At 43.2% G+C, this 26,287-nt stretch overlaps 2 protein-coding genes across 2 annotated transcripts; one reads left to right on the top strand and one right to left on the bottom strand.

Annotated features, from left to right (window-relative positions):
- Positions 1 to 1,285: 1,285 nt before the first annotated feature.
- LOC135555744 (integrin beta-3-like) lies at positions 1,286 to 18,226 on the bottom strand. The gene is made up of 15 exons (XM_064988438.1): positions 18,079 to 18,226; positions 16,538 to 16,623; positions 16,008 to 16,212; positions 15,638 to 15,890; positions 15,236 to 15,398; positions 14,914 to 15,075; positions 14,726 to 14,821; positions 14,538 to 14,627; positions 13,674 to 13,808; positions 13,109 to 13,538; positions 5,813 to 6,035; positions 5,528 to 5,628; positions 3,049 to 3,165; positions 2,443 to 2,609; positions 1,286 to 2,299 (listed from the first exon to the last, which is right to left on the bottom strand). The coding sequence occupies exons 1-15, from the start codon at positions 18,143 to 18,145 to the stop codon at positions 2,231 to 2,233; spliced, it is 2,364 nt and encodes a 787-aa protein (XP_064844510.1). The 5' UTR covers positions 18,146 to 18,226; the 3' UTR covers positions 1,286 to 2,230.
- A 6,363-nt stretch (positions 18,227 to 24,589) lies between these two features.
- On the top strand, positions 24,590 to 26,035 carry LOC135555007 (reprimo-like protein). The gene has a single exon (XM_064987381.1). The coding sequence runs from the start codon at positions 25,006 to 25,008 to the stop codon at positions 25,333 to 25,335; it is 330 nt and encodes a 109-aa protein (XP_064843453.1). The 5' UTR covers positions 24,590 to 25,005; the 3' UTR covers positions 25,336 to 26,035.
- Positions 26,036 to 26,287: the final 252 nt, after the last annotated feature.

Below are 26,287 nucleotides of genomic sequence, written 5' to 3'. Positions count from 1 at the left end.
CCTAAACGTTGGATGCGATCCGCCAACCCAATTCTTTAGAAGAAAAATAAGACTTTGCACCTGCTCCTCTGGAAATCCTTGGGATGTCACTGTACTAAGCTGACATATGGAATTGTTTTAAGATGGTCATACCAATGATAATTTAGCTATTTGATTTGGAATTTTAGGACCTCTTTAGGTATCAAAGATAAATATTTTAAAAAATGATTTGATGAAACATTGAATTTGGCCTGCTATTGCTATTGGCCCGTTGAAACGCATTGAATAACAGATTCATACATGGAAAAACAGATGGTGAGAAAATCTAAACAAAGTTTGTGTTAAAGTGTCTGGGCTACCTTCAAACAAGTATTGTGAGGCTTGTGTGAATCCTAGAGCAAAATTACCTGAGGTGTACAGTGCCAGAAATGAATCATAGAAATGAATGTAACTAAATGATGGGTATTGCCTGTACATTTACTAGGCCTGCTGGTTACACATGTAATGGGGAATTTATCAAAATTAACATAGGGCAAGCAATTCACACAATGAAACAATGAATGTGCAAGAATTGTCAGGTGACAGTGGAGCACGTTCTGGAGAGAGCATGCATTTCCATCTTCTTGTCTCAACATTTTAAATTATAGTCGAGACACATTATCTCCACACATTTGAAATGCTTTTTTTACCAACAGCTGCAACTCAATAATAAGCTAGGCCTATTGCCACACGCACTGCCGTCTTCCGAAATAGGCATAGGCCTATGCACTTGTGATTTGAAACAATCCACAACTATAAACAATCCACACACAAATAAAAAGCTAATGATCCTCTATAGCTAAGTCAAGCTCTCTGGTAAAGTTTTTAGAATTATTTTATTTAGACAGGGGTGATTATATACTTTTGGCAAAACACCAATGTGCTTAATGGGTTAGTGAGCATCTTAGCAGGGCACTGTGCACCTGCCAACTTAACTTTATAATTTACAAGTGGCTGAAACCAGAGATGTGTATATAATGACGAGATGCTCATGTTATGGGTGGGTGAAGCGGCAACGAAGCACTGAGCAGCAGCGGAGTTGACAGCATCTTGGTTACAAAAACAATATCCTGCACATGGGCATAAATCTCCGTATCTTTCTCCATGGCAAATCGGGTTTGTACTGGTTTGCACGATGTGTTGATACTCATTCAATTACAAACATAATGTTATATATGTAAAAGGAAAACACAAAAGCAGATCATTTGTTCTAAAATATATTTTAGCAGAGTGAAATTGCTAAAAAAAAGACAGAAAAATGGATGAATGATTTCTATTTTTTTAATCAACATAGTAAAACCAATCAAAAGCCACTCATTCCCAAAGCACATTAAATGTAACATTTACATATTTTATGCAATAAAGCAAATGACAGAACAACCAATGTCCCAGAAATGCTTTCTTTTATATATAAAAAAAAGTTTTATAAAAGGGACCACAAACTTCTGTTTGTGTAGCCACATTCTAACAACTGGCAAACTTGGCTACAAACAGTTCATTGATGTCCATCACTCCCAAGTTTGATACCAAAGTACAAATGCATACTGTAACTGTACACATGCTAGAGCAGATTGCCATAGCTGTTCATTAGTGACCCTTAAAATACAACATACATTGGGCACCATTAACTAAAACTCATGATATCCCATGTGGCTGTTTATTACAGGTATTGGACTGTACTTTTTTGTAATACAGTGTGAATACCTGAGTTCAGTGTCATAACACAAGTACACCGTGGCAGTAGTAGTAAGCAGCTGGGCTCCATAATAATATACTACAACCAGGTTGTTTGTAAAAGAGGCCTGTGGACAAGTGTGCTGTGGTGTGTGCAGTGCAATTTCATAAACCAAATTTGAAACAATAACAGAGCATAACAATCTTTCTCTCCAAAGGTAGGTTTGGGGTCGCTGAACTATACTAGGCCTTATTACGGGAATGACGTCACACTTTGTGGGTGAAATAGGGGTCCTGGAGGCCTTGCCATAATTTGGACTGACATTGAAATGTTGGATAAGGCAGTTTTAATTATTTGGTATTTACATTATATATATACAATACCATCACTACAATACAATGTCAACAAATGTATTTCATTGAGTCAGCACACTTTATCACATGACAGTGGAGAGGGTCCACCTCCCCAACCCCCTCTGTGTCACTACATCTCTCATAGACCCCTGAGTTCTGCTGATTGTGATTGGTCAAGAGTCCCTCAAGAGTTCCCACGGTAGGTCACATTGGTGAAAGTGGTGGTGGCTCCTTTGTACAAGGGGTTGTTAGCCTGAAAAAAATGGAAACAAATAGAGGACAAATATATCAAACATCCAATCAGATACATGTCATCTTGACGTGGATAAATATTCTTGCCATTCATATTTTCTCCATCAGATGGCAGCTTTGCATTAAAAGCATAGTCGGACTCACCGTATCCCATTTGGCCTTTGCCCTCTCCTCCTCAAACTTGGCGAACTCTCGGCGATCATGAATGGTGACCAGCAGCTTCCAGATGAGCAGGCCAGCCAGACCCAGAAACAAGATGGCTCCCGCCACCGCCATGAGAACCACCAGGATATCAGGCCCTTTAGGGCAGTCTGAAAGATAAAGAAAACAGGAGAAGAGAGGATTGAGCAGGGAAAAGAGATTGAGAGGGATGAAAAAGAGGGGGGAGGGGGGGGGGTTGGGTGGATGATATTTGTGTCGGCAATAGGGGACTAGCGTTAACGCAACTCGCTTTGGAGTTGGAGAACCAGGAGAACCAGACTGCCCTCTCTGTACCTGCTCTACTCTAGTGGTGCCTGCCAGCCACACAGATAAAGACTGACTTGGAACCAAGAAACACACTATTCATAGTTAGGGAGAAAAATTGACTCCTCCTACAGCTCCCAGCCATCAGTAGTAATGCACATTATTTCTACACACATAACTATTCTCTAGAATACTAAAGGAATTCACTCTCATCCAGACCCTGTCAAACACATCATATGCTGTACATATGAGCACAGACCCATTCACACACCGATGGACACTCACCAGGCTCCATGACATATAGGATGGACTTTCCACTGGCATCCTCGTAGTACTGGAAGTGCTCTACACAGTCATTCTCATCCTTATAGGTGCAGTTCACAGCATTCTTCTCATAGAAGACTGGGATGAAAGAGAGGGTTATAGGGGGTTCGATCCAAGTGGAGGATAAGGAGCGAGAGAGAGACAAGATGAGGAGCTGGAGGTTAATAATATTTATTTTACAGCACGTAGTAAAATCTATGGACACATAACATTACATACATAGACGAACAAACACAATATAAACAGTAGTGTCCACAGGAATTAGTGGATAAGGAACCAGACATGAATAAACCAGTCCGTACCAAAACAGAACAGTCCTACCGCATATTGAGAAAGCTAATAGCAGCAGGGATGAAGGAGACTTTTGAGCTCTTCATTTTAAACCTAGGAGGCCTGTGTCTGCACTCTAAGGGAAGTATACAAAAATGAAGAAATGGTGGGATGCCAGGAGTCTCTCAGAATGGATGGCTCCTGGCGTATGATTCATGTCTGTTACTGGTGAGACAGGTCAGATCCTGCTACCTGGTTTCACAATGTTACCCAGCATGTTCTGACTCTTTAGGTTAAGATGACCAAACCAGCAGATCATATTGAATGTTAAAATGGAATCAATGAATAATCATCAGCATAATATCCACCCTGAAACTGCAGAGTTTTCTCAGGAAGGACAGGCTCTGATACTGTAGAGAAATTGGGGCCTCAATGTGGGTTGTTAGCACACAGTTTTGACTTCACAAACCTGTAGTCTGGCGCTACAGTCTGAAGTTTACATACATCTTAGCCAAACACATTTAACCTCAGTTTTTCACAATTCCTGACATATAATCCTAGTAAACATTTCATGTCTTAGGTCAGTTAGGATCACCACTTTATTTTAAGAATGTGAAATGTCAGAATAATAGTAGAGAGAATTATTTATTTCAGCTTTTATTTATTTCATCTCATTCTCAGTGGGTCAGAAGTTTACATACACTTAATTAGTGTTTGGTAGCATTGCCTTTAAATTGTTTAAATCGAGTCAAATGTTTTGCATAGTTTTCCACAAGCTTCCCACAATAAGTTGGGTGAATTTTGGCCCATTCCTCCTGACAGAGCTGGTGTAACTGAGTCAGGTTTGTAGGCCTCCTTGTTCGCACACGCTTTTTATGTTCTGCCCACAAATTTTCTATAGAATTGAGGTCAGGGCTTTGTGGCCACCAATACCTTGAAATTGTTGTCCTTAAGCCATTTTTCCACAACTTTGGAAGTATGCTTGGGGTCATTGTCCATTTGGAAGACCCATTTGCGACCCAAGCTTTAACTTCCTGACGGATGTCTTGAGATGTTGCTTCAATATATCCACAAAATATCCTGCCTCATGATGCCATCTATTTTGTGAAGTGCACCAGTTCCTCCTGCAGCAAAGCACCCCCACAACATGATGCTGCAACCACCGTGCTTCACGTTTGGGATGGTGTTCTTCGGCTTGCAAGCCTCCCCCCTTTTCCTCCAAACATAACGATGGTCATTATGGCCAAACAGTCCAATTTCTGTTTCAACAGACCAGAGGACATTTCTCCAAAAAGTACGATCTTTGTCCCCATGTGCGGTTTTGGAGCAGTGGCTGCTTCCTTGCTAAGCGTCCTTTCAGGTTATGTCAATATAGGACTCGTTTTACTGTGGGTATAGATACTTTTATACCTGTTTCCTACATCCTCTTTACAAGGTCCTTTGCTGTTGTTCTGAGTTGCACTTTTCGCACCAAAGTACGTTCATCTCTAGGAGACAGAACGCGTCTCCTCCCTGAGCAGTATGACGGCTGCGTGGTCCCATGGTGTTTATACTTGTGTACCATTGTTTGTACAGATGAATGTGGTACCTTCAGGCGTTTGGAAATTGCTCCAAAGGATGAACCAGACTCGTGGAGGTATACATTTTTTAACTGACTTGCCTAGTTAAATAAAAAAATATATAACATGCTTTAAACTACTTAAAGGAGCATTTAGGGTTAAGTACCCTGCTCAAGGGTGTCTTGAGATGGGGCGGCAGGGTAGCCTAGTGGTTAGAGCATTGGACTAGTAACCGGAAGGTTGCAAGTTCAACCCCGGAGCTGACAAGGTACAAATCTGTTGTTCTGCCCCTGAACAGGCAGTTAACCCACTGTTCCTAGGCCGTCATTGAAAATAAGAATTTGTTCTTAACTGACTTCCCTAGTTAAATAAAGGTAAAATAAAATAAATAAATAAATAAAGGGGACATTGACAAATATTTCACATAGTCAGCTCAGTGATTCGAATCAGCAACCTTTCAGGTACTGGCCCAGCGCTCTTACCCGGTAGGCTACCTGCCGCTCATATGATGGAATATGGGAGAACATCAAGCACTATAAATAATGCAATCTGTTGCTTGGAGAGCATGTTGAACACACATTAATGGAGCATTGTTTATTAACAGTTCTTACCTAGTTCTTCCACCTTCTGAATTTCATCCCGGCAGATTCGGGCACAGCTTTTCTCCTCAAAGAGACGGCCTCTCTTGAAGTGCTTACATTCAACACATTCCCTGCAGATACAACACAATGTTAATGCATCATCATCATCACCACCACCAACTTCTTAATCGTAATCATCCTGCTTTTCCTCCTCTTCCTTATTGCATCACCATTTCATCATCATGCCTATCACATGTACTCATACAGTATCTGTGTGTAGGCAGTTATACTGCCCCCTGTACAGTATTTACTCACTTCTTGATGCTGCAGGCATCAGGGCAGGTTGGACACCTCTCACAAGTGGCCCCGTAGGCCCCTGGCTGGGTGCACTCACAGGCTCCACACACACACTGGCCCCGGCCGCTGCACAGCAGGCCCATACTGGACATGCAGGTGTCTGTCCGGGTTGTGCAGTTACAGTTCTCCCCCATCCAGTCAGAGCCACACTTGCAGAAGCCACAGTCACATTTCCCACGGCCTGGCAGAGACACAGAAATTGAGGATGGGACATTTTTTAATGGACATTTTATGTCTAACTTAGAGACACTAATAACGTATCTTTTGTACATTAGGTTGATATATCTCTTATACATCACGTTATCAGTACTGGACAAACCCATGAGTGCAATTACAACCCTGGCCTGGAATGTTTTGAATTTCAAAGCAATGTGTATGTGAGTGGTTTGTGTGTGTGATTTTGCCAGATCATATCTATACTGAACAACAATATAAACGCAACATGTAAAGTGTTGGTTTCATGAGCTGAAATAAAAGGTCCCAGAAATGTTCCATACGCACACAAAGCTTATTTCTCTCAAATGTTATGCACAAATTTGTTAACATCCCTGTAAGTGAGTATTTCTCACTTACAGATAATCAATCCACCTGACGGGTGTGGCATATCAAGAAGCTGATTAAACAGCATAATGATTACACAGGTACACCTTGTGCTCGGGACAATAAAAGGCCACTCTAAAATGTGCAGTTTTTCACACAACACAATGCCATGGATATTTCAAGTTTTGAGGGAGCGTGCAATTGGCATGCTTATGACAGGAATGTCCACCAGAGGTGTTGCCAGATAATTGAACGTTCTTTTCTCTACCTTAAGCCGTCTCCAATGCCGTTTTAGAGGATTTGGCAGTACGTCCAGCCGCAGACTACGTGTATGACGTGGTGTGGGCGAGCGGTTTGCTGATGTCAATGTTGTGAACAGAGTGCCCCATGGTGGCAATGGGATTATGTTATGGGCAGGCATAAACTACAGACAACAAACACAATTGCATTTTATCAATACCAATTTTAATACACAGAAATAACGTGACGAGATCCCGAGGCCCATTGTGAAGCCCATTTTGTTTTTAAAGTTATTTGTGACCAACAGATGCATATCTGTATTCCCAGTCATGTGAAATCCATAGATTAGGGCTTAATGAATTCATTTCAATTGACTGATTTCCTCATATGAACTGTAACTCAGTCAAATCTTTGAAATTGTTGCATGCTGTGTTTCTATTTTTGTTCAGTATAATTGTCAGCAATTCTGCATGTGTTTGTCTATGTATCAATGAGTATTAATGAGTGCATTGAGAGCATGGCAGGCAGACACACGTGTGATGAGTCCATATTAAATCATAATTTCCAAGACATGAAGTCATCAATTCATGACCAGACAGTGCAGACAATGGCAGGAAGCAAACTGGTAATCCATCCCACCCTTCCCCTCCCAACACTGGGACAATCCCTGGCTGTAACGACCACTCCCTGAAGCCTCCACAATATTTCTCAGCCCAGCCAGCAAAGTTGAGAAATGATTGTTTGATTGCCCTCAGACAGACATACTAGAGCAACTGGCTGTTTCTCACAGGATGAAGGTTAATGCAACAGGGCTGGGCAATGAATGACGAAGAGCAGAGACAAACTGAGTCACTATCTCAGAGCTCAGCTGGGTTAGAGTGACCGATGGAAACTAAACAGAGGTCTGTAAACTGTATAAACAGGCACGCAGAGACATTGGAATAGTTGTTTTCAGGTGAAACCACCTCCTTCAGCTGAATTCCCCAGTTCCCACGCCCTATCTGACTCTGTCATCACTATGAGACAAGTGTGTCTGTCTGTCTGTCTGTCTGTCTGTCTGTCTGTCTGTCTGTCTGTCTGTCTGTCTGTAATGAAATAGGCAGCTATAGTTATAAAAGGTTGATTTACTGTCTTTCAGGCACATAAGCTGTCTGAGTTGAGCTGGTTAATGTTTTACAGTATGTATCCCACAAACAGAGCATGAACTCAATTGAATGCTGTTGACACAATCAGTACATAGTAAAGAAAGTCCTGGTTTTCCTCTCTTAATAACGTTCTTGTGTTTGACAAATGTTCCTTATACTTTACCTCATCCGTACACTGAGTTCATGCTTGTGCCTTGATCTCTCTAATGTACTTGTTGTATGGTCGAGTCAGAGAAATTAGGAGTCTCTAGGTATGCGTTCCAAATGGCACCCTATTCCCTACATAGTGCACTACTTTTGATTTGAGCCCTATGGGTCCTGGTCAAAAGTAGTGCACTATATAGGGAACAGGGTGCCATTTGGCATGCATTTCTAAATAATCTGCCTCAGTCTGAGACAGCACTCTAATCCTCCAATTTATCAAGTCGTAAACATGAACGACAGAGACACATAAACATGGAGTCCAGGAAGGAGGACAGAGAGAATGAGAGCGAAGAGGTGGAGGGAGTCATAGACATAGAGAGAGAGAGAGAACTGTAAACACAACGATGAGAGAATAATACAAAAAAGAGAGGAGATGAGTGGGAGCATTGGTGATGGATGTGAACTTTATAAGAGGGAGATAGAGAGGAGATAAGGATAGAAAGAGAGAGGGTAGCATGCCAGAAGAATGCTAACTTTCATGTTCTCTCTTGCCTGTTTGTGTGCCCTGTGGATGGGCTTGCTGACTCCTGCTCCACTGCCCTAGCTCCAGAGCAGAGGGAGAAACACACACCAACAGGGGGATGTGGGAGGGCCTGGGGCTAGGAGGACGGGGTGGGCCTTGGGGGAGACCCAGATTGAGCTGGAGCCCAGGGACTCCTCTACTTTACTGTTGTTCACACAGTAATGACATCATGCCAACCAGACTCCAGAGACACAGGCTGACAAAGTTGAGTCTCCTTCAGCGTGCTCCACCGGCTCTACTCACTAAATATGGAGTTCTGGACGGTTGCATTTCTGTGTCAATCATTCCAACCCTAGACGCTTCATAAAAGAGTAGAGCTCAATGACTAAGACCACAATCCCACAAATAACAACTTTTCCACTGACAAAACCATAGCTAATGCTGAGTTAAGACATAAATGACTGTTTTAACCAAATATGTCCCATTCCCAAGTCCTGACTTCACCCTAACCACCATACATAGCATTTCACACATAGCACACACTGTAAAAAAGCCAATTTAACCAATTGCTTAATCAGCATTAATCTGTGAATTGAAGGAAAATAAATGTAGCTAATGTGTGACGTTTTTTTCATTCAACAGACTTTGCTCACATTGAGCTGAATGTATACGAACTTGTTGAGACGAATTACAAAGTCATGTTGGCCTTTGGAGTAAAATTACAAATATGTTTGCTCAAAACTACACCCATCATTATCATATTTCCCAGCATGCTCTATTGCTGGTTGATTTTCAGAATTGTTTGTTTCAATACCTGTGTCTTTGCATGTACATTGATTAGTTGATTAATCTTATGCTACACAAACATTTAAAAAATAAAACATTTCCAAAATAAATCCAATCTGTTAGTAATTGGACTTTTTGCACCAGTTACTGTGATGGCTGTTGCAGTTTATGATTTAGGTAGTTTCAATAACTTATTTCACCTACCCTGTCAGTCATTCTCAATGCAGGTTGTGGGTGATTAAAAGTTATAATTGTTGGATATCCTCACTCTGGGTGGATTCCAAAAGAAATTACACATCATAATGTGACTTGCAGGCTTGACGTGGCCTGTAAACCAGCAGTTTCAGACCACTGCCCCCAAAAGAAAGGCCTGATGATATACAGTACCACTAAAATTTTGGACACAGGGCCTCCCGGGTGGCTCTGTCGCAGCTGGCCGCGACTGGAAGGTCCATAGGGCGATGCACAATTGGCCTAGCGTCGTCCTGGTTAGGGAGGGTTTGGCCGGTAGGGAAATCCTTGTCTCATCGCTCACAAGTGACTCCTGTGGCGGGCCGGGTGCAGTGCGCGCTGACCAGGTCGCGAGGTGCACGGTGTTTCCTCTGACACATTGGTGCGGCTGGCTTCCGGGTTGGATTCGCACTGTGTTAAGAAGCAGTGCGGCTTTGTTGGGTTGTGTTTCGGAGGACGCATAGCTCTCAACCTTCGTCTCTCCCGAGCCCATACGGGAGTTGTAGCGATGAGACAAGACAGTAACTACTAACAATTGGATACTATGAAATTGCGGAGAAAAAAGGGGTTAAAAAAAAAGTTTGGACACACCTACTCATTCAAGGCTTTTCTTTATTTTTACTATTCTCTACGTTGTAGAATAATGGAGAAGACATCAAAACTATGAAATACTATTGAATCATGTAGTAACCAAAAAAGTGTTAAACAAATCAAAATATATTTTATATTTGAGATTCTTCAGATTTGTCACTCCTTTGACTTGATGACAGCTTTGCACACACTTGGCATTCTTTCAACCATGAGTTTGACAAGGTAGGGCTGTTATACAGAAGATAGCCCTATTTGGTAAAAGACCAAGTCCATATTATGGCAAGAACAGCTCCAATAAGGAAAGAGAAATGACAGTCCATCATTACTTTAGGACATGAAGATCAGTCAATACGGAACATTTCAAGAACTTTGAAAGTTTCTTCAAGTGCAGTCGCAAAACCTATGATAAACTGGTTGTTTTAGGATTGTCATGAGGACAGCCACAGGAAAGGAAGACCCAGAGTTACCTCTGCTGCAGAGGGTAAGTTCATTAGTGTTACCAGCCTCAGAAATTGCTGTCCAAATAAATGCTTCACAGAGCTCAAGTAACAGACACATCTCAACATCAACTGTTCAGAAGAGACTGCGTGAATCAAGCCTTTGTGGTCGAATTGCTGCAAAGAAACCACTAGTAAAGGACCTCAATAAGAAGAAGAGACTTGCTTGGGCCAATAAACACGAGCAATGGATATTAGACCGGTGGAAATCTGTCCTTTGGTCTGATGAGTCAAAATGTGAGATTTTTTTATTCCAACCGCCTTGTCTTTGTGAGACGCAGAGTAGGCAAACGGATGATCTCCACACCGTGAAGCATGGAGGAGGATGTGATGGTGTGTGTGGGGGGGGGGGGTGCTTTGCTGGTGACACTGTGACTTATTTAGAAATCAAAGTACACTTAACCAGCCTGGCTACCACAGTATTCTTCGGTGATACCTCATCCCATCTGGTTTGAGCTTAGTGGAACTATCATTTGTTTTTCAACAGGACAAGGACCCAACACACCTCCAGGATGTGTAAGGTCTATTTGACCAAGAAGGTGAGTGATGGAGTGCTGCATCAGATGACCTGGACTCCACAATCACCCGACCTCAACCCAACTGAGATGGTTTGGGATGATTTGGATGGCAGAGTGAAGGAAAAGCAGCCAACAAGTGCTCAGCATATGTGGGAACTCCTTCAAGAATGTTGGAAAAGCATTCCAGGTGAAGCTGGTTGAGAGAATGTCAAGATTGTGCAAAGCTGTCATCAAGGAAAATGGAGGCTTCTTTGAAGAATCTCAAATATAAATTATATTTTGATTTGTTTACCACTTTTTTTGGTTACTATATAATTCCATGTGTTATTTCATAGTTTTGATGTCTTCACTATTATTCTACAATGTAGAAAATGGAAAAAATCTAGAAAAACCCTTGAATGAGTAGGTGTGTCCAAACTTGTGACTGGCTCTGTATGTAATATACTGTCATGAAGAGTTTCATTTTACACTGGGAAATATACAAATAAGGTAGAATAGAACGTATGTTGGTCCAGCAATATGCCCAAATATTGAGCAAATGCACAATCATATTGCAGTTGGTTGCCTTACAATTGTACATTGTATCAACTTTAATGCTGTTGTGTTGAGCAAACTCACAATCCTATTGCAGCTGGTTGCCTTACGTACGTTGAATAAATAAATACAATTCCGGTGCACATGTTAGCACTCTTTTTCAGCCCAGGGGCCCTTTCTATGATGCCTTCCCAAAGGGCCAGACTGTTTGGGTTAAGAGATGCTGTCTCACGCGACTCAGACCCCACCCCCCTGCCTTCCCGTCTAAATCCATGTGGAGGCATGCTATGGCTGGGTGAGGAGAGAGAGGGATGAGGAAAAGTCTGGACAACGTGAAAACAATTGAAGCGGTTGACCATGGGAACATCCTCATTCCTAGGACGACAGACTCAGGGCTACACTGGGAACTAATGGGAACCATCTATTTGACAACAAAGGATGTCTTCTAGAAGGACTCAAACAGTGTATTTTCAGTAAAAAAAGACTATAACAGACTGCGTAGCTCTTTCCCCCGGAAACATCAAAAGTTACAGATACAACTTCCCTACGGGTATCCAGTGCCTGTCATTCTTTCAGTGAGTACAACAGCGACTGGCCGATCGGACCTTAACCTCTGTTACCATAAGCAAAGTCCTGGTTGTCTAATAAAGCTCAGTCCATCCCTAAGGGAGCGGTTGTGGTTAAAACACACGAGTTATAGCCAACACACATATAAATGTAGCAACAGCACCGTGACTCATCTGCTATGCAGCCACATTGAATTATCCAATGACGGGACCTATTAAAATGTTGTTACTTTGATTGAGCAACATGTGCGCTGTGCAGGCGTGCAGTAGGGAGAGATGATCAGGGATGACATCTCATACTTCATTCCCAAGAGTGGTTAGAAGATTGATGGAATCAGTGAGCTCCGTGAGCTTGTTTACTCCGCTAAAATGATCATGGAAGAAGACGTGGTTTTGATTTTAATCATCTGAATAACTTCTTGTGGAGTTAATGGAACAAACAAGAAAATAGAAAACGCATTGTTTTTTTTTGGTTTGTGTTATCCTTTACCAGATCTAATGTTTATATTCTCCGACATTAATTTCACATTTCCACAAACTTCAAAGTGTTTCCTTTCAAATGGTATCAAGAATATGCATGTCCTTGCATCAGGTCCTGAGCTACAGGCAGTTAGATTTGGGTATGTCATTTTAGGCGAACATTGAAAAAAGGGTCCCATCCTTAACAGTAGAGAGAGAGAGAGAGAGAGAGAGAGAGAGAGTCTGGGTAAAGGTCAACTGAGGCATTGTGGACATGTTCTAAGGAAATGGACATCTCCTCTTTCCTGCGAAAACCATAAGCCTGCCAAAACCCCTAACCCTAAAGCAAACAGAGAGAATAAATGTTACAAAAACAACTTGTCGACATGTGTTGATGAGTAAAGCAGAAAAGAACATGTAGTAAAAGAAACCAACATGGCTGTCTCCTTGACAGACACAACAGTGTATCTATCCACTCACCTGAGCAGATCTCTCCTTTGAAGCGCAGGCAGTTGAAGTCGTCACACTCACAGTACTTGCCCCACACTTTTCCAAAGCCACTAGTGTGGCAGGAGCACTGGCCACACACACAGTTGCCCCTCCCACTGCAGATGGCGTCTTCAGCTTTGGGGCTGCAGTTGCCCTGGTCTGAGGGCCTGTAGTCCCCGTCGGCACACTCACAGCGGTCTCCCAGGCGCCCCGGGTGACACTGGCACACACCACACTCGTAGGTCCCATTTCCCTGGTTACAGAGGGGGCTCTCGGGCTGGGCTGTGGCCTCACAGTCACACCCGCAGGCGAAGTGGACCGTAACCTCCAGGGCATCCTTGAAGCCCACAGGTTTAATGGTGAAGGTACGGTTCTTCTCCTTAGGGCAGCCGTGTAACCTGGCCTCCACACTGAACGACACCTGGGGGAAAGTGGTGTGTGATACAGCAGGTTACATTTGAACTGTGCAATAAGAACAGAGCATTAATTCCTATACCTAAGATCTGACACTAGGCCACCATTTATCATCCAGATGGTGAGTGGTACAGGTACTGACTGTGTCTCCGATCTTAAGTCCGGAGCAGGACTTGAGTCCCTGGATGAGCTCTCCGTTGAGGCAGGTGGCATTGAAGGACAGAGCCAGCTCCTCTGGAACACCCAGCAACTCCAGCTCCACCTTGGAACGGATCCTCTACTCCACAGGTCAAGGGTCAATGGGCAGAGGTCAGAGGACAGAATGAACTCAATCAGAAACATAAACGATTCAGAAAACCTCTACTCTTAGTCTCTGTGGAAATGGATACAGTGTGTATATACAGTGTTCTATCTGTCACACATTGGCTCGTGGGAAGTCAAATAGACTGTTTGAGAAATAAAGGGGAGCTGAACTCACTCCTTTAACCTCGCTTTTCCACATCCTCATTAAGAAATGCTAGAACCTATGAGAGTTCGAAGTGGGAGCTGTATGTTTGCTAATGTTGTGCGTTCTCTTTGAAATATCTCAAACAGCCAATGTACGAGACGAATGACTTCGCAACCACATGACTCAGCATGACGAGCTCAAAGCAGTTCCTACTTTCTAGAGGATCAGTGTTTTTTTTCTATGACAGTTGTGTTCATGATGTTAAGGTTAGCTCCTGTTCTTTCAACATTAACATTGGCTACGATGTCTATGTTCTGTTGTGTCATGGGTAAACATGTCCGAGGCGCTGCATGTTAATGGCTAGTCCTGTTGTCTGTAAATGGCCGGGCTGTATGTTGATTCTGCTGCTATGACTGGATAGAGTGCCCTCAACGCAGCTGTTTCTCAGTGCAAGACAATTCTCCCTAGGTGTTACCAACTCATGTTAATGCTAAAGTAGGCATGACTGGGCATGATAGTAATCAAAACCCAACTCTCATATATACGGCTCTCTCTTACCTCGTAAGCATCCAGGATGAGTTGGATCACATTCCCAGAGTCATCAGACAGCGTTCCGACTGTGGTACCAGGGATGAGCTGGCTGTAGTTCTGAGGAAAGAGGGTCCAAGGGGACATAAGAGGTAAGGTACCAAATCCCTCTACACCTAGTAACCACGGTGACCCTGATAACAGTCAGGTGTACTCACCTGGTAGAGGGGCACCACATTGTTGGTCACAGCGAAAATGAGGTTGATGTTGTTCTCAGACATCTTCTCTGTGATCAGAGCCAGAGAGGGGTAGTCCTGAAGGAGGAGACCGTCATTATCATTACGTCTCTCTTGTGATAACAGACGAATAGAACTCCGACACAAACTCCCTGACACACACCACTCACCAGGGTTGACGACTTGTCATAGTTGTTGTCTCTGTCGATGTGACACTGTCCATCATTGGGCTGGACTAGACCAGCCAGCCGGCCGTCCAGGGCTATGTGTGTCGTAGCGTCGGTAGTGAACACCAACAGGTGGGAGGCATCCCCACGCCAGCCTATCTTGTCCTAGTGACAGATGGAGGGAGAGAGAGGGAAAGAAGAGGAGAGGGGAGAAACGGTATGCATTCAACTTTGTGTGCTGTTTCTAAACCACTGATTGTGTGTGTGTGCCTGTATGTCTCTATGTGTGTGCGTACATGTGTGTGTGTGTGTGTGTGTGTATCACCTTGCACACCACTGCCTGTATGACCGCGTCGAAGCCTCCCTCTGGAGAGTCTCTGTTACGAGACACCTGCTGCTTCGCCACCTCCTCTGTGAAGCGCTCCACCTGCTTGGTCAGAGTCAGCACGTGCTTGTAGCCAAACTGAGGCAGGCACTGCGTCTGGATCCTACACATCACACCCCGTGCCATGCCGAAAACAGGCAAATTGACAAAGAGGTGGAGAAAGAAATACATTGCTGTTAGACACAATTTGACAGCTATTAAAAAAGCCAAATCCTGAGGGAATTTGAGCTTCAACACAGAATATCACCCTTTTCAAATCTTCCCCTCTGCAAAATCTCATCCTCCTCTCCCTCCTCCTCCTCCTCCTCCTCCACCTCTCTGTCCACTCCACCCCCCACTCACCCATGGCAAGGGTTACTGACGGCTTCCTCAGGGTAGGTGTACATATATGGAGACAGGGGCTTGTCCACAAAGGCCCCAAAGCCCATACGCAGGTTGCTGGTGGTGCGGCCCATGGCTGCAGCCAGCTGGTTGCCCAGGGAGCGCAGGCGGGCCAAGTCGTCCTTCATGGAGTAGGAGAGGTCCATCAGATAGTACAGGTCAACTGGGTAGTCCTCCACCTGTTTCACTGTCACTGTGAAACGCCTGGCATCATCTGAGGAGAGAGCGAGAGTATCTAACAATTCCTCTGTTCAATGTACTTTAGACGAGTTGTGAACCCGGTGTACAGTATGTGGGTGGTTGCATGTAAGCCTATGCTGTGTTAGAGTACCTGGTCTCAGAGTGAGGCGGAGTTTCTGGGGTCTGATCTGGGTGACGTCGTCAGCCGCCCCCGACGCCTTGTCACTGAGGGGCGTGTCTTTCTGCACGCTGAGGGTACTGAAGGGGAACTCTAGCCCCTCCTTCGTACAACCCCCATCCAACAGGTTCTGCTTCAGATCACAACGGGACACACTGGAGCCCCCTTGGCCAAACTCCTGAACCCAGGAAAACAACAACACACACTGGTAAGAGCAACACTTCCCAATGAGACGACCAGTAAAGGGACAGTGATCGATTTAGAAAGAGCATCTAAATGCAATACAATGGAAGGTGGGCTCAGTGGATGAATACAGTATTTGGACAGAGACACGTTTTTACGGCGTTTTGGCTCTGTACTCCAGAACTATGGACTTGAAATTAAGCAATGACTACGATGTTAAAGTGCTTTAATTTGAGGGTATGTTCACCCATATAGAGTGAACCGTTTAGAAATGACAGCACTTTTTTGTACATAGTCCCCCCCCCAGAGGATATACTCACTTCCTTAAAGCACCAAGCACAGCTTGGGTGGATAGCCAAACACTGTCTGCAGGTGCTCACCCCTCGAGATGTGCAGATGTTTGAGCCTGAAGTACACACCAACATAAACATGAGTGAATAGGTAGGGGTCCAGCAGTGGGAATCAAATAAGCCATATATGGACACTTGAAAGGAATCATATAGCCTATTTGCTGTATGGACACTTGAAAGGAATCATATAGCCTATTTGCTGTATGAACACTTGAAAGGAATCATATAGCCTATTTGCTGTATGGACACTTGAAAGGAATCATATAGCCTATTTGCTGTATGGACACTTGAAAGGAATAATATAGCCTATTTGCTGTATGGACACTTGAAAGGAATCATATAGCCTATTTGCTGTATGGACACTTGAAAGGAATCATATAGCCTATTTGCTGTATGGACACTTGAAAGGAATCATTTAGCCTATTTGCTGTATGGACACTTGAAAGGAATCAAATAGCCTAGTTGCTGTATGGACACTTTTAAATTTGATTCTTTATTAGCTTTGAGTGTTTCTGACAATGTTATTGCACTTGCAGTCTTGCCAAGTAATTGTCTCTCATGACCGTTTCTCCACACTGACTCTGCATTTAAACTTCAATTCTTCTTCTTTTCTCACTACTGTAGTCGTTAGTTGGGCCACAGACGGTTCCGTTTCTCTACCACACACTCTCTTTTCTCTCTCGGCTGGTCCCTCCTCCTCTGCTTCCTCTCTGGCCCGGGCTCTACTTCTCTCCTCCCCTGTTACACCACACTGCTTGCTACCCAAGCCTGTCATGTCACGCACATTGTTCTGTAAAACAGCTGTTATGCAGGCAATTCGATGCTAGAGGAAGAGGCACACACTGCAGGAATTTCCATCAAAGTATGACGCTAAAACGTGTCATGTTGACGCTGCTCAATAAGTCGCGGATGTGACACATTATGTCTTGCAACAGTTGGTTAAAACCTGATTGCAGTCATATCAATTGAAAATGCTATTTCATAACATTTTTTTCAATGAGATGTGTACGCTTTGTCTATTAGACGTACTGAGGTTTAATTTTGTGTTAGACGTATTTTATTATTAATGTTATTATTATTTATTATTATTATTAGGCTATTGTGCATATTGATGTGATTGCTTGTCTATATAGCACTGTTACTATAAAAACAGGAGGCCAAAACAAATACTATGTGAAATGCAAAGGTGTGGCCTGTACAAATATGAGCGCACTCTGGCACAACGTTTCGCGAATTATCGCTCCCTTTTAAGGACTCAACATGCCCAATGTTCCATTCCAGTAGCGCAAAACAGTGCCATACAGTTTATTGTTTTAACAAATAAAATCGTCAAAAACTATAGTTTTGTGAGTTTTCCTGGAACTTAAGACGTATTACTTATTAAAAACATACGATATAACAAAATATAATATTCAGCCGGCATACGCACCCTACAATAGAACACGTCTTATATAATGGCAGAGGATTTTTTTTTTACATAAAAATTATAGGATGACAAAGAAAATACTTACCAAGAACTTCAGAAGAAGCTAATAATAAACCAGAAAATATCCATAGTCGGACAAAAAAAGTTCCCATGTTGGAGAGACGGGTTAGGACTGACTGCTCGACTTTCTCTGCCTGTTCCACCTCTGCGGTAGTATTAGTAGCCTGCTCTCAAACCAGTGGACCACCAATTAGAATGCTTTTCCTCATTCTTGCAAAATGCAATGTTGATTATGATTCAGAGAGGCTCTGACATACACGTTTAGGCTACTTTATAGAAACGTAACTGTACGACATAATATATAGACTAGAGTATGGATGTGCATTATATTTAGGAATAGGCCGTTGGCCTATTCTCCACATGTCAATAGCACAGATGTGTCAGTCGCTATAATGGTAGCAAGCGTCTGTGTGATTCAAGACATTCAAATTGCCTGCTAATCTTTTGAAGTCTATTCGACAATATCCCCGCACCCCCCCCCAAAAAAAACATCAATAAATGAATGAGTACATTTATTTATATAAACTAAACAAATGTATGAATAAAAATAAGACACAAGAAATAGAAAAAGTTATTGAAATAAAAACATATTGCCAAAAACAATAAATTGTTATAACAATGCAGAGAAAAGTGTTTGTAAACATTGTTGTTTACATCTTTCTTTGGTTTTCAGCTAACGGCATGTATGTTCATTGATAGTTACAAGCAACCCACTGTAACAAAGTTTCAAAATCAGCGACCTGTGCTTGAAAGCCCCCTAACGGTTGAAACCGATATTAATGTTCAACCAGATGACGGTAGTATGAGTTTATAATGATTTGATTATAATCCCAATTAAACTGATGTATTCATACTTGATCTTTTATATCTTATTATCTGAGGAGATATGAGGAGGTTTGTGCTGTTCTTCACAAGAGAGTTTATAGGGTTTGAGCATAGTTTGCTTGTTGTGTATGTGGGCATGTAGGCTGGAAAATTTACATCCATTCTCTCCCATCTCTTCTTTAGAGAAGGATGCAGTAGTCCTGTTTGATCCATTCTTCCTTTATCTGAATCTGACCTGCCTAGTGGCCCTCCCAGGCCTGCCCATTATGGAGTGATGGAGCAGGAGAGAAATTGTGTACCTCTAAAATTGCAGGAGGGGGATAAAAACAAGATTAGATCAATGCCCTGGCCGTCTCCAGCCCCGCCGCCACTGCTGCCTACCTGTCAACACCACCCCTGTAGAAATTGACTTGGGGGGGGGGGGGGGGGTGGGAGCCAGACAATGCCTCTGTCTCTCTCTCTCTGTCTCTCTCTCTCTGTCTCTCTCTCTCTCTCTCTCTCTCTCTCTCTCTCTCTCTCTCTCTCTCTCTCTCTCTCTCTCTCTCTCTCTCGCTGCCTCTAAGCTTGTCCATTTATTGAATCACTGTCCCTCTCCCTCTATACCCGTTATTCTCTCTGTCTCGCTGGTTGCTAAGCTACTGCCTCTAGCCAGTGTTCTGGAATTGCAGCGAGGTGGGGTGATAGAAAAAGAGAAATAGATAAGCTGTAATACCCAGGAAGGCAGGCAGTGTGCTAGCATTAGGCGCTGATTGCTCCTTGCTATGTGTGAGGGATAATGCCCCATGGCTCACATTGTGCTGTGTAAAGAGCTAAAGAGGGGGTCAGATGGCACCCAATTAAAACAGTGAGCTGGAGAGGGGGGGGGGGGTTGGGGCAGGTGACAGGAGATTGGTCTTGACCTCTGTCTCCGCTCCATAGAACACTGGTCAAGCTTTTCACTGAGTCTGAGAATGCAATCACTCTGCCAATATCAGTGTTTGGATAACCAACCGTCACCCCTTTCACTGGGTCTGGGTATAATGAAGACCACCTCGTCGTGTAAGAGAGGGTCCACCTGGGATTTGTTTGAACTCAGGTAGTCTATATCTCAGTGGGGTTTACCTTCTGGGATGTGCCCTAGCTCTTCTCATGGTGGACATGTTGTTTGTGTTGTGACGCTGTGCCTCCTGACCCGCTGGCCCCCTGCCTGTCTGGCTCGGAGAGCACTGCTTCTCTCCTCAACAGGTGTCCCTAGGTAAAGAGCAACTCAAACGAGAACGTATAGAGAAAGAAAGACCCTTAACTGGCATTTAATGGAGGGGAGAAAGGGATAGAGGGATAAAGAGAGGGTGAGCATTTTTCTTCCACTGGCTCTTTTTAAAAGCACATCCACTCTTTGGCACAATGGGTTTGTTTCATAGCCTGCTGTGTAACACAGAAAGACGGAGACAAAGAGAGGGAGGGAGGAAGAGAGGTGGCGAGAGAAAGAGGAGGCGAGAGAAGGAGAGGAATCAAGTTAGAAAGTTTAATGAGAGATGTGTAGATCTGCCAAAATGTTTAGGCCAGGAGATTCTTCAATGAGGGAAGTGTGGGAGACATTGTCCCTAGAGATAGGAGGCAGAAAAAGCAAGTTAATTCAATTAAGGCCATGCAATTCAAATTCACTGCCCTAAAACACACAAACAGATACTCATTCAAACAAATGGATGCGCACGCACGCACACACACACACACACACACACACACACACACACACACACACACACACACACACACACACACACACACACAAACACACACACACACACACACACACACACACATATACACACACAAACACACACACATACACAAATACACACACAAACACACACACATACACATATACACACACATCACACATCACACACACACACACACACACACAGGACAACGCTACAACAAATGAAGGCAATGAAGCCATTATCTCCCTGAAACAACTTGAATGACTAATGGATGCAGCCTGTTAAGGGGTTGGTGAGCGGAGCGGTCAGAAACACTCTGCTGCTGTGTACCTGGAGTCTCTGTCAGGGGGGAACTAATGACTACATTTAGCTCTATGTGATTAACTGTCCCACAGGTGACAGTACCCACAACCCCAGACATGGCCCCTCTCGCACTCTCTCTCAATTCAATTCAATTTGCTTTATTGGCATGACGTAACAATGTACATATTGCCAAACGTTTATTTTGGATATTTACAATATAAAAATAAATACAAACGAGAATCAAAATTGTCAACATAACAACAGTAACAACAATAACCAAGGGTCAAAATAACCATACATTCAACAATAACAATAAGCATACAGTAGAGTACATGTGCAGGTACATGACTACATGTTTCTCTCTCTCTATCTCTCAGCTTCTCTCTCAGTTTCTCTCTCTCTCTCTGTTTCTCTCTCTCTCTCGCTCTTTTTCTCTCTCTGTTTCTCTCTCTCTGTTTCTCTCTCAGCTTCTCTCAGTTTCTCTGTTTCTCTCTGTTTCTCTCTCTCTCTGTTTCTCTCTCTCTCTCTCTCTCTCTGTTTTTCTCTCTCTCTCAACTTCTATCTCTGTTTCTCTCTCTCTCTCTCTCTCTCTGTTTCTCTTGGTCTCTATTTTTCTGTTTCTCTCTTTTATACTCCCTAACCTTCTCTCTGTTTATCAGTGTTTCCTGTTGCTTAATCCCCTCTCTCTCTCACTTAATCTAGACCCCCACTCTCACTCGCTCACACACAAGCCAGTCGCACACACACACTTAGTTCATCTAATGAAAACTTGGCTGTAGGTAATCTATTAGACTAATTGAACTGGATCAACATCCTAAGAAGTCTGCCCACAGCTGCACCTCTGGAGAAGGGATGTGGAGATGAAGGGGTTGGGGGTGGGGGATGGAGAAGTGTATGGAGGGTGGGGACTTCTACTCTGCTGTGTTCAGGTGCTGCCATGCCCTGTGTGAAGGCCTCTAAAGACGTGGGTGAAGGTGGAGTGGGGAGGTGGAAGGTATGGGCTAAACCCCTCCCTGTTGCTAAGGGATGTCTTCACTTAGTTTGTGTTGCTAGGCTGCCAATTCCCCCGTGCTAAGTGGAAGCGTTTTCCCTTCTCCTTCGTCCAGGCACCCCATCTCTCTCTCCCTCTCTTCTTCCCTCCCTCCTTTTCTCAACCAAAATAACTTTACCAACCATCCATCACTATGCTCACAGGGCTACTGTTGCTAAGGAACAAGTCTGAGACACACATGTCTATATGTACTTTCCATATCTATTTATATCTTTATACACAGGCCTACATGCTGTGTGTCATGATATGAAATAATAATGAGCTCATGCCACCTGTGACCTGTGTTGAGTTCTGTATTGCATCTAGTGTCACGAATGATGTAGATAATTGACCAAACAGAACGTGCTGCTTCTCAGAAAATATAACTTCTGTATTCCACATATAAACCTCAGTTTTACCAACAGGTTGTATGCAGCAAATGGACGAAAAATATAATTAATTTACTTCAAAGTCTGTGGGAATGTTGTGAACAAGTCTTTGTAAGCAGTTTCATATCAAAATGTTTGAAAGTAACAGACTTTTCATTCAAGAACTTCCTCTTCTACTTTGATTCAGGAATGAAAGTCTCTGGCTGTATGTTGTACTGTAACCGTATTTGACTTTGCGCGGTGCTGCAGTTTAATGTTTCATAAATAGACGACTGTGTGCTTTATCGTTAACGGGGAGGCCGGCTGTATTTACAAAGGAATCGACATTTAAATCTATGTCTGTTTCTATAATTACAATACACTATGAATGAACAGAACGACATCTACACAGCATTAGTTGATAGCGCCAACTGTGGTCATTTACAAGTCCCTGATCGAAATGAGAAAAGCTAATAGGATTATTCCAACTTGGTGGACACCAAAACACTTTGTTTGATCTTCAGTTATTATACAGTGATAAATCAACTGTAATTGACCCCCCTGGAAGTGTAATTAAATATATTTGTGTAAAGAGCTAATCGTTGTTTGTACACACGCTTCTCAGTTCGCAGCCGAAAGCCGCTTATAGTCAGACAACGCGAGCATCCTAAATTGGTTTTCACAGGCTTTGTTTAGAGGATAAACATAATATTAGGTCTGGGGACTTAAATATTCTCTCACATTATCTGAGGGAGTATTTTTGAAAGCATCCTCATAGCCTACACCTGCTCACCCTAACGTCGGTGCCATTACTTCTTCATATAATAGCCTACTCCACAATGCCCAGGGACAAGACAAGCATAAATGACTGTAAGGTTATTATAATACTCCTGTTCAAATATAATAAGTACTGAATCGTGGAGGTTCCACGTGAATAATAGTCGTGGTCTGGTCTATGATGAGAAATACTGTTTACTACTCAGAATGATATCACTTCTGTTCCAAGTCAATGTTCTATACACAAAGTCATTGTGGAGGCCAGAGATAATGACCTATGAGAATACAGTTCCCCGTTTGGCCATTAAAGAGGGCTTGATGATACTAAAGATAACATATGGTGATGGCAGCAGGATAATGATATTACTGTAGCAGGTGGTCGTCATGAGAAGAAGAATATGAACAGTTGGATACAATTTGCCTCTTAAGGCTCCTTGCGAGGTCTTCTATCTTGACACAAGCTCAACACCGAAAGCCAAATTGGGAAGGGGAAAAGTCCTTACAAATCATTGACGATATGCATAATATGAGCCTTGGAGACTCTTTCAGTAACTAGACTATGTAGAGCCAATCATGTAGCCTATCACTAGGGCACATGTACGTTTTTCAATACAAAGGCATGGTTGATAAGGTTGACTCCATAGGGGGCAAAGACAATAAACTCTCATACCCAATCTTCAATCTGCATGTAGTTGATGGTGATTATGGTTGCTTTCCGTTTTGTCAGAGCATCTAAACCTGCATCTCGTTGACGGTACTGCAGAGATCTCAATGTTAGTCGAGGGGTTTGCCTCCTCCGCAGCTGAACTAGCTTGACTGTGCACTTGAGAGAGAAACTGATATTTGAATAAGGCATGTTAATAAAACAGAGGGAGGCTGTTAATCTCAGCGAAAATAGCACTGGAGTCCACACACACACAAAGTGTGGAGAGAGAGGAGGAATGGAAATAGATTTCTCTGCTGAAAAGTTTGCCCAGATTGATCAACTTGATTACATTTCTCCATCTCTCAATTCAAGAAGTCTGTCTCTGAATGTGTCTCTCTGACGGTGCTTAAGGTTGTACTGTCACGGTGGCATTTGGAGGATGAGTGCAGAACTGAACAGTGCAGTACATCAGGTTCTTTTCCGATCCCTCCTTTGTTGTAATGCCTCCTGTTTTATGATGCACTGAATATTAGAACGGTTGCACTTCATGGAGACATGCAGCGTGAGCAAAGTGTTGTAGAGATTGATACACGTATCTCCCATCATTAAGGTTGGAAAGAATTGTCATACTCTACATCCATCAGAAATCATCTAATGGGAGTTCTTCAGTGTTGTTGGTGACAGACCAATACCAATCCTTATGCCATTGATGACATATTCTAATAATAACACTCTGTATGCCTGCTGTCGCTGACAGTCGATGAGGGCTGCTTAAATCGTTCAATTGTCTACTGTCAGCACCCGCCCACCCACCTCCCCTCGTGGAGAGCGATTTGGTCCACGGGGAACTCATCAGCCCTTTAAAATGCACGAGAGACTTGCCACGAATGCACACACACGCGGGCACAGGTGCGCATGCAGGGCAGTCTTACATACAGACTTAAACCTCCTTCGAGATGTCCAATGGGACCCGCTTAATTAAGAGGTTCGAGCTACGTAGAAGTTGTGTTCAGTTTAATAATTTGACTTGCAAGTATGATGGTGAATACGGCATCTGGTTAGGGTTGTGATAGTTTCTCTCCGCTGATACGCACCAACATATCAGCTTTTGGTAGTGCTGTTATTACCGAATTTAAAAGAAGATTATATATTTATCATTTGATTTTTACTTTGATTTGTTTTCACAGTCACATGACGCAAAGTGCAACTGCGAGACAGGGTTTAGCCGTGAGTGTGTGTCTGTGGAACCGCGTGCGCCCATAGCTGCCATTAGCGCTGTCAGACTGACATCCACGGAGACATGAACGGCTCCTTCTTCGACCAAGCCCAGGGCGCACTATTCAACAGGAGCCAAGTCCTCGCCGGTACTCTGGTGAACTGCTGCAACGGGACGGACGTGGCAACCAGTGACGGCGGCTCCCTGGCGCTACCTCCGGACGAGCGGAAACTCTTTATCAGTCGCGTCGTACAGATCGCGGTCCTGTGCGTACTGTCGCTCACCGTCATTTTCGGCATCTTTTTCCTCGGCTGCAACCTCATGATCAAATCGGAGAGTATGATTAACTTTATGGTGAAGGACCGGAGACCTTCCAAAGACATAGAGGCCCCGGTGATGATAGGACTCAGCTAGTCTATGGCGCCGGGATGGAGAATGGTGTGTAGCCGCGCGCCATGGACCCATAGCCTCAACACGCTGTATTTGGGGCGGCACGATGATATGCAATGCGTTTGATTTCCTTGCAAAATATGTTTGCCAATATAGACTGCAATTGCAGTCAAGCGCGGCCAATTCCTCACATCAAACGTTTAAGGAGAACCAGGAATGCTTCGCTGTTTACGCATAGGCTGTTGGATATTGTTTTGTTTTTGACTGTCAACTTGACAAAAGTAATGGACTCTTGTGATAAAAATGTTTACACGTTGTTACCTCAAATTATATTTGCAAAAGTCGATATTTCCATGATTGTTTAATAACTTTACGCATGCATATTGTATGTTTTTTTCCCATTTCAGTTCTGACAGTAGACTATACATTTTGGACGTGGGAATTCTCTGAAAATATATATTTTTCTTGGTCCCGTTTCTTATTAGCATGTCTGGTAGTCACTCAAGGCGCTGGGATCTTGCATGTTTAATAACCACCATCACTGCTTCAACGACTGTTCTCATGTCCAGTTCAGCATGCACGCGGTTTGGTCTGTAGCCTACAGTACAAAGTGGTATTTGGACCTACTGTTTTTGCACTTTTTGAATGCACCTGATGCTGCATGATTTTTGTACCAAGATGAAACTTGAATGAAAAGTGCAGCATGCTACGAATAAACGTGACGTTCTCGTATCTCTTCATTGATATCTGTTGTACATGTCACAGGCTACATGTTGCAGTATATTAGATTTATTCATGTAGGGCATAGGTCTATCGCACAGAGCAGCATAAATAAGCAGTATATATTAAACAAATGAGTTACATTTAAATGTGATCGAAGACCGTGTGCGTGTTATACTGCACTGTAATAGGAATAACAGTAACAATAGTAATAATGTCATGACAGTAATAATAACAACGATGATAATAATAATAA

Source organism: Oncorhynchus masou, chromosome 15 (genome assembly GCF_036934945.1).
Source record: "Oncorhynchus masou masou isolate Uvic2021 chromosome 15, UVic_Omas_1.1, whole genome shotgun sequence".
Lineage (NCBI taxonomy): Eukaryota > Metazoa > Chordata > Actinopteri > Salmoniformes > Salmonidae > Oncorhynchus > Oncorhynchus masou.
Note: the sequence above shows the minus strand (reverse complement) of the source record. Positions and strands in the feature narration are given on the sequence as shown.